The sequence below is a fragment of the Lolium rigidum genome, chromosome 3, assembly GCF_022539505.1.
Source record: "Lolium rigidum isolate FL_2022 chromosome 3, APGP_CSIRO_Lrig_0.1, whole genome shotgun sequence".
In the NCBI taxonomy this organism is placed as follows: Eukaryota; Viridiplantae; Streptophyta; class Magnoliopsida; order Poales; family Poaceae; genus Lolium; species Lolium rigidum.
In genome coordinates, this window is record NC_061510.1 from 148962183 (window position 1) to 148976377 (window position 14195).

At 43.1% G+C, this 14195-nt stretch overlaps 1 protein-coding gene across 1 annotated transcript; it reads left to right on the plus strand.

Annotated features, from left to right (window-relative positions):
* The first annotated feature begins 6912 nt into the window (after positions 1-6912).
* On the plus strand, positions 6913-9872 carry LOC124702485 (probable mediator of RNA polymerase II transcription subunit 26b). The gene is made up of 9 exons (XM_047234626.1): positions 6913-7703; positions 7788-7856; positions 7948-8030; positions 8124-8176; positions 8288-8409; positions 8575-8602; positions 8700-9037; positions 9121-9238; positions 9424-9872. Exons 1-9 carry the CDS (start codon positions 7341-7343, stop codon positions 9558-9560), a joined length of 1311 nt encoding a protein of 436 aa, XP_047090582.1. The 5' UTR covers positions 6913-7340; the 3' UTR covers positions 9561-9872.
* Positions 9873-14195: the final 4323 nt, after the last annotated feature.

Genomic DNA, 14195 nt, shown 5'->3' on the forward strand with positions numbered 1-14195 from the left:
ATTATCCTATCCACCTACACCTCTATCGCGGAGGACCTCAAGTAACAAACATTACTCGCCATAATCTCTCCTCCTAGGGACCGATCTAACATTCAGAATGCACTTGATCTAGGTACAGCTACTCTTCAACTAATCTGCATAGTCACCTGTTATTGGAGAAGCCCCGGGACAAGATGGATGCATGGAGAAGACATAGTCCGACAAACGCACTGTTACATTCTGCAGACAACGGATGAATGCATCATTAACTTAGCCCTCGGCAGCCTTTCTAGTAGGTGAGATCCTCACTAATTCGCAAAAAAGAAAGAGAGATCCTCACTTCGTCTCACACTTATCTGCGTACTGTCGCCATCGGCGCATCCCCACCTCACGTGCGTGCGTCTGAACATCTTCAAAGATAAGTCGGCCAGTGTGGGCGTTCACCACTGTAACGCAACAGAGGCCAGACAGATCGCGAGAGGATCATACCTTGCATACAGTGTTACACTATTACTCAGTCGATTGGTCGACCTGAATCTCGGTAGATCGGCAATAATAATCAACCCATCTTGCACCGCATGCATATCGTTCAAGGCCTTTGATCGCATGCAATTGATGGCCGTGTTATTTATCACGGCAGCTAGCGCTGGTTTTAAGTTTGCAAATGCAGGGGACTAATTCACCGATCAATCGGCCCTCCCAGCACTCATTTATCAGGTAGTTAGATATAGATGCTGATGAATGATGAGCAGCCGGTAATTCATTCATCCAATTCTGCATGATCCAAGATCTTGCTGAGTAAAACATAGATCATCACGATTCAGTCACCGATCCTTTGAAATGTCAATAGGAGGCTCGGCAGTGATCCAAATGGTGGCTACGATGCAAGACTATGCTATCATCTTGATCTGAACTCTGAAGCGTTGCAACGCACAGCATGACAGACTCCTCTCGTGAGTTCAGAACCGAACTATATGGTGGTCTTCTGTAGTCTGTACAAACAAGATTGAACATAATTAGTGCGAATAGTACGAAACCCTTACTTAGTCTCTTAGAGACACTGTTGCCAAGATTGAACATATACTTCGTCTCAACGCTTTTCTGCAGGAAGCTGGAAGTCGGATCTTGTTTGGTCATGTCTGACGACGTAACAAATTATAATACTAAGAAGTAACATGGTTAACTAGTACAACTCTGTGCACATCCACATCGATCAAAACAAATCTGCGAGTGTTAAATACCCACGCTGCCACGCAGTGATAACTGATACAAACAACTCTTTCTTTTTCGTTCGAGAAGGCACCATCTCTTTGCCGTCATGTGTAGGATAATCTACTTACACGAAGAGGAGCCTAGGGCGTGACACTTAAAACCGATACTAATAAGGAATCCAGATCATAGTTGGTGCACCTGCAACAGCACATCAGAAAATTTGCAGCTGCCGGCCTGCAGCCAGCTCTTTTTTTTCTTGAGAATTGCTCTGCAAGTGCTCACGTCATTCCTTCAAGACTGTTGCCTCAGAACGGGCCTCATTCTACTTTGGAGAAGGGAAAACATTAATGGGCCGGCCCAGCTAAAATGGCACCGATGACCAAAGCAGGAAAGAGGGGGCGAAAAAACCTTTATCGCCCAGCTGCGGGCGGATTAACAGCGAGCGGGCTGCTGCCCATCTGTTTTGGTATTCCGGTTTTACGAACTTTCTAGAACTTTTTGGTTGGGGCTTTTTATTTTCAATTTTTCTTTGGTTCTTCTCTTGTTTGATCTGTTTTATGCCGTTTTTTTATTTTTTCTGTTATTTTCTGTTTTTCGAACATTTTTTATTTTAAACTTTTTTCAAACTTGTTTTTTAATTTGAACTTCTCAAATTTGAACTTCTTAAAATTTTGAACTTTTTTAGGTTTGAACTTTTCCAGATTTGAACTTTCTTGAAATTTGAAATTTTGAATTTTAAACCTTTTGAAATCTATACAATTTTTCAAATCTGGATTTTTTTCCAAGAAAATAGAAAAATAAATATCAGAAAAAGAAACATCGGAAAAAGAGAAGAACTTGGAGAAGATGCCTTACGTGGGTTGACCCACCGTGGGAGCCAATGCAGGCTGATGAAGCCACGCCTACTTGCACGCAGGCAGCCAATAGTGGCACGTAGGAGGTATAGCCGTATAGCACACCCTCCTACCCGGTGGTGGTTCAGCAATAATCCTAGACTTACGGACTGCATGGCCTACGGAAACTCTACGGATGGACGTGACCTGGTTCGGTTGGTTGAAATTTTATCCCTACCTTAAAAATCGGGGAACGGTTTGCACTTCTACTCATGTACGTATGCCAGTTGTGAGTCCGTAAGTGATTTCTGTAAAATCTGTCCGTACGTGTAGCATTACTCGTGGTTCAGTGGGTCGCAGGCTCGCAGACCATCACGTAAAATCTATTTTCTTACTCTGTTTATAGTTTTGTTTTTAAAAACTAACATTAAAAAAATGTTGACATTATTTTCTCAAATTGTAACTATTTTTAAATCTATTTTTAATTGGTTTTTAATTTGAACATTTTAAAAATTAAATTAAAATATTTTTGAAAATCCATATATTTTAAAATTTGAATATTTTTTCAAACTTAAGCATTTTCCAAGTTTGAACATATTTTGAACTTGAACGTTTTTTAAAGTTGAACGTTTTTCAGATTTAAATATTTTAAAATCTACACATTTTCAGAAAAATATATTTTTAAGTACTAATTTTTGTTGAGTCTTACAAAAAAACTAAAATTAAATAGAAAATAAAAAGAAACAAAAAACAAGAAACAATATTAAAAAGGGGACATAGCGCCTAACTTGAGTGTGCAACCCGTGGTGCGCGCCGACCTGGTCGGCATATAGCATCTGCCAAGGAAGGGAAGGTTTTCTGTAAAAAAACAAAAAGGAGTGTCCCATCTTTCTGGTTCTCGTCCGTGCTTGGTAGTTGTGGCGATTGCAGTTTGCAGCAGTACAATCGTTTTTATTCTCTTTGAGTTTTGTAATTTGTATATGTAGCAACTTTGTAAGGTTAACTTGTATATGTAGCTATGCCGAGGTATGAGAGTTAAGTGCATTTGTATTATTTGTGGTAAGGAGAAAGAAGATACAGCGCATGCACTATTTTCTTCTTTGCATGCTTGACAGCTATGTGAATCAATGAGAGGCGTTTGGCTTCTCCCCTCCTCTGAGTATGCAAGTCAATCCCTTTGCATGGTTCTCCACAGTTATTATCTAGGCCCTGTACAAATGGTAGACAACATTCTTTTGGTGGCTTGGCGTGCATGGCATGCTCGCAATGAAGTCACGCATGAGAAGCCGCTGCCATCCATTGAAGGCTCGAAAAGGTTCTTATGTAGCTATCTAAAGTCTGTAAGAAATGCTAGAGAACTTTCACCTGAAGTTATTGTTAAAGGAAAATATGTTACACTTGAAGTTGCTGAAATGAGATCTTCTAGCAAACTGAAGAAACAAGAGAATAAACCTTGGTGCCCTCCTCATGGATGGGTCAAGTTAACAGTTGATGGTTCTTACAAGGAGGAGGACGGCACACCAGGAACGGGAATGGTTCTTCGAGACGATATGGGATTTGTTATTTTCTCATCTTGTCGCAGTCTGGTGCTATTCGGTGATTCATTGGAAGTTTTTTTTTTTTTGAACACAGGATGGGCCTAGAAGGCCCCAGTAACTGCATTAATTCAGAGCGGTGGGGTTACAAATTACACAGAGGGGACTGCAGAAGTAAGAAAATTACACAAGTACCCTCTAGTTTTTCAAAAAGGACCCTAAAAAGAACACTGGAAACGCCATCGAGTCCTTCTCCACCGATGTTGACGAACAGCTCGCCGCCATGGCCACCCATGCCGTCTCCGGTGACGAAACCACTTGGGACAGTGCAGGTGATGGACGCCTTGATGGTGCTGAGGAAGATCTTCCCCTCTGGCACTCTGGCCTGTAGGAAGTAGAAGAGGTAGCACTGGCAGATTGCCGGAGCCAGCGCTCGGAGCGGCCGCCCTTTGGCCATGAAAGTCGGCGGCAGGACGACATCAGGCCGTCGACGAGATGCCGCCGAGTGTGTGCTCTCGACTGCAGCAGCTGCTGGACGATCCTGCTCAGAGCCAAACAGATCCGGCCAGATCCCATCGCCAAAGCTTCTTCTCGTCACCGAGACGACAAGAAAAAGGCTAGGAATCTCCAGATCTTGAAGCTCTTGGGACATACCGGGCTTATTTTGTGTGGAGGGGAAGGCGTTGCTGCTTTTCACCTTCGGCTCCGTCCACCGGAGCGCCGTGAGCAGAAGAAGCACCACCCCCAATTGCCGAGCGCCGCCCGTCGACCTCGGCCACCAAGACTCCACCGGCATCAAGCCAAACTGGGACATAGCCCAAACACAACTAGTACTAGATCTACTATATACAGTCCGGCCTCCTCCCTCACGCCACCTCCGGCCGGCGAAGCCGCCGGAGAGGAGGGAGGGAGGAGCCGGGATCTAAGGAGGGCCTCTCAAGGGGACGGGAGAAGGGAGAGAGGGGAAGGGGGGGGGGGGGAATGACTGCTCTATTCATTGGAAGTTGAAGTGCGTGCTTGCCTAGAAGGGATTAAACTGGCACTCCAATATTGCCAGTTGCCCATAGTCATCGACATAGATTGTGCCCAGATAGTGTCGGCGGTCCAAAATCGACATCTAGACCGGTCTCCCCTACTGAACTTAGTTTCGGAAATTAAAAAGGTGTTTTAGTTTAGATCGTATGTGCAAATTTGTAAGAGTGGATCGTTCACAGGTTAGTGTTAGTCACTGCCTTGCAAACTTTGCAAGAGTAGAACGTCAAAATGATGTATGGCTCGGTTCAGGTCCTGATATTATGTTTATGGAATTGGAATTGGAGCATTCAAGAAGGATAAACAATCTAATCGGTCTTGTAACCCTATCTGATTAATGAAATCCCCTTTTACCCGCAAAAAAAAAGAATACAAGTAATGTATATCTACAGGCATATATCGTCAAATATTGTATTACCACACCGTGCACCCTAATTGTCTTGTGGGCCTCGCCCACTATGTTTCCTTTTCTATTTCTGTTTGCGGCTAGTTCACATGGTAAATTAAATTTTGTCAGTTGTTTGTCCAGGTATTTGGCATGATTTTTTGCATTCATGGTTTTTGCCTTTTTGTTTCACCTTTTCGTTTTCCCCATATTTCATTTTTTGTTGCTTCTATTATTTCCTTTTTGCCTTATTCTTTTTTTTTCAACATTCTCCTTGTACATGTTAGCTTATTTTTCTTTCTGGTTTCCATTTATTATTTTTTCTTTCTTTTTTATTTACTTTTTCACACCCACTTTTTTATGACTCTATATTTTTTTGTATATATCACGAAATATTCTTATGATTTACAAACCAGATTTTAATGGTTTTTAAAAATTAATTCATGTATTTTAAAATATATGCATGGGTTAAAAAAATCATGGGGCAAAAAAATCATTTATGAATTAAAAAATGTTCATTGTTTCAAAAAGTTCAATCCCGATTTCAAATAAGTGTGAGGGGAGTTCTTAAAAATATTTACGATTAAAAAAATCGTGTGTTCAAAAGTTACAATAAGAGTTACAAAAGATGTTCACCGGCTTGAAAAGGTATATTTATTGATTCATAAATTTTTTGTGGGAGTTCATAAAAAGATTCACGATTCAGACAAAAAAGTGTTCACGGGGTTCAAAATAAGTAAACCGGTGAGTTTCCACAAATCTTGACGGGTTTAAAAATATGTTGATCGGATTAAAAAGTTCAAGGTAGTTCACATGCTATTTAACTAGTTTAAATAAAAATCATGTTCATAGTTTGAAAATACATTCGCGGTTTGGCATGCGTGCATATTTTCTTGGAGGACAATGTATTTCCGATTAATAAGCTGATGTTTAGAAATAAATAGGAATTTTATATGATTTTCGAGATTTATCAAAAGAATCTGGAAATTTTTACACCTTGTGCCATTTACATTACAAACGCCATATTTCAAGTTCATATAAGTTCTCTGGCAAAATGCTGAAAAAGGCAATGCAGGTAACAGAAGGTACGGAAATAGTCGAACAAGGGGTTCTATTTAATGCTTTAGGTGTCATTGAATGCGTTGGAGTGCACTCCACCCCCGTTAGGCCACCTGCAGCCGCCACCGTGGCTGGCACCGCCTCCTTAATGCCTCGCTACGCCGCACTCCTCAACCGCAACTCACCGCATGTCCAACGACGCCCTGGCCTCCCTTTAACCTTCCCTACTCCCTCGTCTCCGCCGCCGGTGAACCCTCCGTGCACTCCACCCCCGCTAGGCCTCCTATAGTTGCCACCGTGGCTGGCACCGCCTCCACGGTGAGTCACTACGCCGCGCTTCTCAACCGCGGCTCATCGCAGGTCTAACGCCGCCCTGGCCTCCCTCTAACCTTCCCTTCCCTCTCGTCTTTGCCACCGGTGAACCCTCCGCGCACCCAAACCTTAAAAATTCGTCGGTGCCGAGTTCCCATCACCCTAACCTTAAATTTTCTTACTCACCTCCGAGGCCAGTCATGTCGTCTTCTTCTCCATCACCGTCTATGGTGAGCTCTAGGCATCGCCTCGCTGGGGACGTTGCGGCTAGCCGTATCGTCCCCATCTCTAGCAAGGGGGCACCCGGTCTGTTTCTTCCTCTCGGGCGACCTTCTCCTACCCGGCCACACCTAACCGGGCCAGCCCAACTACCGCGCGACTAAAGGAAGAGGGGTATGCGTAATGGGCTCTGAGAGCGCAGCCAGACGACACAGCAACCGGTCAGACTAATTTGGGCCAAGCCCGCTTGTCGGAAAGGGGTATGCGGTGGCGCCGCGAGTTGCCGCTAAAGGCGGCATCTAGCATCCTCTTTCCTGGTTCGCACCCGCTTCGGCGTGGCATGCCCATCGGAATCCGGATTGGATTGGATTGCATTCCCCCATTCGCACCCCTCGCTCGCGATCGCAATCGCAATCGCGATTCTTCTTGTCTCTATCCACCCTCCTCCTCCTCCCGTTCTCGTGAGATTTATTACGAGTAGGTTTCGGTAAAGATACAGCGCCGCAATTGCTGCTACTAGTACTAGTAAAAGAAACCGCGCCGCCCGCCCAGCAAGATTAAAGAAACCGCGCCGCCGTCCCAAGCAAATCTCGTCGCCCCTCGTAGTAATTTCTCGACTTCTCCATCGAGTTCGAACCGCGAGATCAAAGAACAGATGTCCCCAAAGCGAGCTACGACCTCGTAGTAATCTTGGTTGGAATCAATCTTAAATCAATAAGTGGACAAGGATCTTTTTTGACTGATCGGCCGTCCGGTCGCCGGCCTCGGGCACCGATGGCGGCGCCGGCGCCGCCGCTGGATTACTGGCGGGGCTTCTTCAACGGCGCGCGCGCCAGCATCTTCGACACCATCGACGCCGCCATCCGGGTCGCCGCCGCCGACAGCCCCGACGCCCTCCGCGCGCGCCGGGACGCCATCGCGCATCGCCTCTTCACCGTCCTCCCGCCGTCCGAGGAGCCTGCGGCCGCGACGGCGGCGGTCGCCGGGCCGCCGCCCACGCTCCCCGAGGGTTCCGGTAGCGTCCCCAGCCTCTGCAGCTCCGATGGCCCCGCCGTGCCCCATCGCCGCGACGGCCAAGACCCCGTCGCCGCAGAGGTCTTCCGCGTCAAGGCCGCCCTTTCAAGCGACCAACAAATGGTTCTCGCCGCCCCTGACATTCGTGTTGGTCTTACCGAAATAGTACTGTTACTGATTGTATTGCCTGCGTCTATTTTCTTGCAGTCGGAGGACGAACTGCTCCAGCTGCTCTTGAAGCTGCAGCAGTTGAAGCTCACGGTGGACACAATCAAGGTAAGATCGGACGAACCTTTTTTTTTTGAGGTGCTTGATTACTTCCTCCATAACTCTAGTTGTTCACATATATGAACTGAACTGATCATAGGTTACTGAGATTGGCAAGGCCGTGAAACACCTTAGGAAGCACAGCTCAAAGCAGATTAGGCAACTCGTGCGATCCCTCATAGAGTAAGTTTGTGTTATTCTTCTCTCTTCTTTAAATTTTTGCTAAGTTTCTATTATTTTTTACATCTTCAGTCTTATGCTTGAGCCTCATTGCAGAGGTTGGCAGACTATAGTTACTGAGTGGATGAGCAATGAAGCTGCCATTGTAGGTGAGGATTGAGTAATGCGAATTCGAAGTTCTTTCCTTATAATTTGAATCCATTTAATGTTTACTGTCGGCGAGGAGCTGCCTAACATGATCTTGCTGAAACAATTCACAGATCATACTCCGCAATCGATGGATTCTTCTTGCCTTGAGCAAGAAGAAGGAGGGCTTCCTTCCCCTCCCATGGATGAGGCAGCTCTTTTCGACACACTGTGTGGTTCCATTGAGCTATCTGAGGTACCGACCATTTGGACATCTATTTCTGTTTCCTCAGGAAAACCACCAGCTTGTTAGTTGTTACTCGTTTCGTTTAGTGTTGTTGGAATTTCATACGGCTATGTGCGCGATCTGACGAAACTCCCCATCTTTGCTTCCGCTTGGAAACTTGGTTTGGTTTCGAAGTTCTTCGATGAAATGGATGATGATGGAAGTGAGTAAATGCACTTCCTCGATTCCATCCTATCATTGTTTTTTTTTTTGTTATGCATTGTATTAACATAGTTGCTGCCCTGTAACTTTCTCTGCAGACATTAAAACTGATGCCAAGGCGGGCGAACAGCAATGTCCGGCAAACCAAGAGTCTATCAAGAAGGAGCTTCCTGTCAGCCAGCAGTATGATCCAGTGCAGAACTGGAGGCTTGATCAGTCTGCGGTGAGGAATTCACGACTGTGTGGACCTTCCGGTGGGCAAACAGGGCAGCAATTCGTCACCGAGGCACAAGACAAGCCTTCAAATGCAGCATTTGGGCCAGGCAGACCACGTATGTTGCATTCTGAGACGATTGGTTCTGAAATGAGGCCTAAGCAGCTGCAAGATATCTCGGTGGCTCAAACTCGAAGAAGGCCAAAACCAACTACGCCTAATGTAAGCATACTATGTTTCTGAACAGCTATATATGCAATCATGTGATGTGTATGCTTTTGTTCTGAACATTTCACTGGTTGTAGCAACCGTCGACTCCGCATGATCAAAGCTCATTCCGAGCGAAGCTGGAGCTTGCAAAGAACGCCAAGCTCGAATCTACAAAGCGAAAGCTTCAAGAGGGTTATCAAGATCTCAGTAATGGTACGCGTGTCTTCTATTCGAAATCTTTGTAGCACTGTGAAAATTTACAGCATAGCCTAATCTTGGGTCCAGTTTTTTGTAGTATGTCTTTTTATATGGATGAGTATTTAGGATCAAAATTGACTTGTCGGTTGTCATTAAATATCCATGTGATTGGTACTTACACTAATTCAACACAAATGCAGCAAAGCAGCAACGAACAATACAAATGGTGGATCCACAGGACCTGCCAAAGCAAGGTAACCGAAGCTTACAACCCAATGGCAAGGCAAGGAACAACGGCACCGGCAACATCCGGAATCGGCCTGGAATTCGTCGCTGATTCAGTCAAGCTCCACTAAGTGTGGATGTCCCCATCTTCAATTCCATCAGGCTCCACTTAGTGTGGGTGTTACCTGTCACCTTTATGTGCTCAGCACCGAACATGACAACAGTAATGCTTCTTCCCAAACTTCACATTACCAGGTAGAGATGCATTATTGTCGCGCCCTGCCTTGGGACATAAGTGGCTGGGTAAAGTGCTCAATTAACTTGTAGGGGCAGCACATGATGTAGTTCGACATGCTAATACCTACCTGATATGCTACAAGGTTGCTGCTCTGGATGCAAATGCTATATCTTTGATCCGGTTGCAGATGCTGTTCTTTGTGGAGAACAGGAGACGGTCAGCTCCCTCCTTTCCTATCTGAAAGGCGTTTGGCCTTTGGGCTTGGAGTAAATCCTTTGACTCTCATGGCTCAATGGTAGTGCCAAACAAATGCATGTTTTGGAGGCAAGTATTTCTTGTGCAGTTCCATTCGAAATTCTAAAATAGGTGCTAGTCAGCTTGACTGTTCCTTTTAGCGGTCGGCTTCACAGTTAAGCCGCGGCCACCGTATATGATGTGGAGATGGGAACACACTGAACCATGATTCTGCCCAACTAGGCAAAGTACCATTTGCTTGTCAGTTGTCGCCGTGTATGGCTATGTTTGTGCTGTCGCTCTTCAGTGGTACCCGATGGCACCTGGCCCATGCCGTGGCACCTGTGGTCCACCTACTCGTACTCGTGAGAGACGCCAGTCTCGTCTTCGTGGCTCACGTTTACCCGTGCTCGGCTCTTTGATCCCACTTTAGGCCAGGTACATTTCAGACACCAAATATATTAGTTTGGGTTGAACCGTGAATATTAAATTAGTTACGACATGTTCAGCGGCTGGTCCATTTTAGACACCAAATATATTACTGTAGTTTATTAGGTTGGACAGTGGATATTAAACTAGCTGTCCGATGCATTTGGTTTCGCCTGACCATTTTGAATTTTTGACTCTATTTTTAACTCGAATGGCTCATATGTATTAGGAAACATAATGTTGCAATCAAATAAATTTAAGCAGCCCGACATCCGTATAAACAACATAGTTTAATTAAACAAATAAAATATGATGGGATGACTACTTTCCGTTGCCTGCAAATGGCCACTGATGCTCAATCAATCCACCTGAAGACGATCGTGAGTATGAAGATCACGAAGCTCAGTGTGCATATGGAGGAACTACTGAACATAGGCTGTGACTTAACCAACTTGCCCTGAAATTGTCATCCTTAGTCATGGAGGCGTGCATCATCACGCTCTTGCTCAACGATTCTGTCGTGCATGGTCACACATCCCATGGTCTCAAGGCTCAATGTTCTAGCATGGTGACCAACAATATCCCACTGATATTGAAGTGCACCAAATACGCTCTCCACATCTTTCATGCAAGCTTCTTAGCAAACCTTTTCTTTTTCTCTATTGGAGGATCGCGGATGGTCTTCACAAGTGTGGCCTAATCAAGATAGATACCATTAGTTAGATAATATGGTTTGCCTTGCATTGCCATTGATCTCATAGTGAACCACTCTAGCATTTCCTTCTACAAGTCTGGAGAATATCGGAGCTGAAGCATGTTGATGCAATTGTGAGAAGCCCTCATGCTAAAGAATGAGTGCCAATCCATAGATTATGTGATGCAACTACCTAACAATGATAGTGCATCCCTTATCATGTCCGCTATACTGTCATGCAAATAGACAATTCTTCCTCTCCTGATGCATGCAGCATATGCTTCTGATCATCCCCGGAAACCCTCTTGCCTCGTTGATTGAAAATAGTCGGGCAGTGTCGGCAACCCATGATTCTCAAATAAACCTTGCCAAAACCAAAATCACAGCTTTGCGGAATATGTACATCGACTCGAGGTAGGTGGTCTTGCTCATTCGCAAGTAATCATCAATGAGAGCACCTGACACTCTATTGTGGGTATACTTTATGGGTATGCCAATGACATGGTCTAGATCCAGCAAACCCGGGTGGCTCAAAGATGGTGGTGGTGGCTTATGACCCACCGGGCGGTCCAGTTGCTGTTGATAGAAGACGGATGAAGTACAACCCAGGAACATGAGCCGGATCTCAACCGATCTATGCAAGTAGGCGGATTCATGGAGGCCCATGAAGTATCCGGGTCCATGACGACAAGTTAGATCTAGGTGGATCCTTGACGTGCGTGGCAATGTATATTCCGTAGTTAGGCATCTTGTATTCCGGCTAGGACTCTGTAATATCCCAGGTATTGGGGTTACAAAAATAGAGGAAACAGATATGTGCATTGCATTCATGCATAGAAAATCTGGGGAATTTTCGCGCTTTAAAGTAAAACAGTCACGATGAATCGAAGTTTCACTTGACCTTGGTGGAATTGAAGTAGCTCATCAAGTCAAGCGCTATAAACCTCAACGTGACTTTGCCAAAACTTTGTTTTGGGTAGAGATGATTTGATCTAAGGGGTTAGATCAAATGGAACTAATAATCAACACAACAACATCGTACTCAATGATCAACTACTTGATCTTATAACAGATCATAATATGGTAATCATTGCCATAACATAAGAACATCTGTTTAAGTACCAACCAAGTAACAATAAAATGGAGAAACCATTCTTGACTATCTTCTCCATGTCTTAAAATTAAACCATAATCCTACCATGAAACCTCATGGTATTCATTCCACTTCAACATTGGAATTATAACAAGAAGATCCACTCCAGAAATAGATATTCTTCTCCATTCCAAGTCATCACACATCAAACCTAGGGAGGTGAGAGTTCTATAATATTTATTAGAGAAGCAATTGAAAACCTTAAGCTAAAACCTTGGATATACATCCATGTATTCCAACCATCACTTTGAAGAGAAACCCTAGGATATTATTCAAGACAATCCCTAGAGAGAGAACCCATTTATGTTAAACATAGATATTGATGATCACACCATTCTCTATGGAGGATAACCTTAGGTTAGAATTGAAGTCCTTCCCAAATGAGAGAGACCATTCATACTAATCCTAGTTCTGTTTATTTCAGAATAAAGGACAACCTTTGAACTAAAGTATTAGGTTGTAAACCATTTCCCTTGGAGTGGTGAGATAACCTAATATCTCATAGAATAATAACATATCCATGAATTGATAAAATAAAGAGGAGATTAATTCAACCAAGATAGCCAAGTGGAGTTTTAGACTTGATATCTATTAAGATATGGTGAATACACCATAAACCCTAGAATAAACCATTCCATTAGAAATACTTTAGGAAGCCAAACCTTGAACAATATAAATTAAGTGATGATCATAAACCCTAAGAACTTGAGGTAGAGATATTAAGAACAAGTTGATCATGCCTAATCCATGATCATGCTCTTGAAGTATGTGAGGATAAGTTAAACCCTAATAGGATAAGAAGATATCATTAGCCACATGAAATTATAAGGAGATCAATAATAAGCAACCCTAGGCTTAGATCCCAACCTTAACTTGTGAACCACTTGGTGATCACAGGTATAATTCTACCACATTTACACTCCACCTATTCTTCACTTAAGAACCACATGAAAACCTCTAGAGTCAAACAATATACTTTATATGGTGAGAAACCATCCATCCTTATGACTAAAGTTAACTATAAAAAGAACTATAACCAATGTAGTTACTTTAATGATAAATTGAGGATACTAATAGAAGTTTGTGATAGAAGATAAAACTAAATTCTCAATATCTTAAAAACTAAAGGAGAACATAAAATGTTAATTAAGCCACCACCTTATCATGGTTAGGGGAGATTAACCCTAGCACATGCAATATGGTGTCATCTCATCTCACAACCTAGAATTAAATCTCAACCCTAGTTTATGTATCACTATGGTGATCATAATACAAACCAGGCCATAGATGACATTCAAACCAATTGCCATTAGGTGAATCTCATTAGAACCTTAGAAATTGCTCACAAACTATATCTTAGGTTTCAATTATGAACCAAAGATTAACCTTGTGCTATATTTTATAATTAAAACCCATAAGTGGTGATCAACCACTTATCATTAGAATCAAAACCAAACCATGATGAGAGTAATACCTACTCTAAGTAATTCAAGGTGTTATTAAATATAATCCTAGTGCCACCATTGAAATATGGATATAATAAAATCTACAAAACCTTCACAAGCAAGTGCTCACATAAAATTATGTACAAGTGAAAACATTCCCAAATAAGAGGTCAAATCCTTAGACACATTTTAATACATGAAATCATGCCATTAAAGCCACCTTCTTATTTGCAATCCAGTAATAAAAATTACCATGAAATTGTTTCTTGCAAAGTAATACCAAATAAAACCTACATATCACTAAGTGAGAAAAATATCATTGGAAAATAATTTGAATATGTTTAAGATGATATTCAAATTCAGGTCCATAGGAGCATTTAAATACAAATACCCATAGTAATTAAGAAACCAATGTTTTTAGTACATATTAAATTTGTTAATACACCACAACAATCTTTTAAGTGCTTTGAATGTATTCCAGCAGTAATTCAAACCAGCACATCCTACAAAAGAGATTGAATTCAAAACTGAATTTAAATAAGCAAATACAAAAC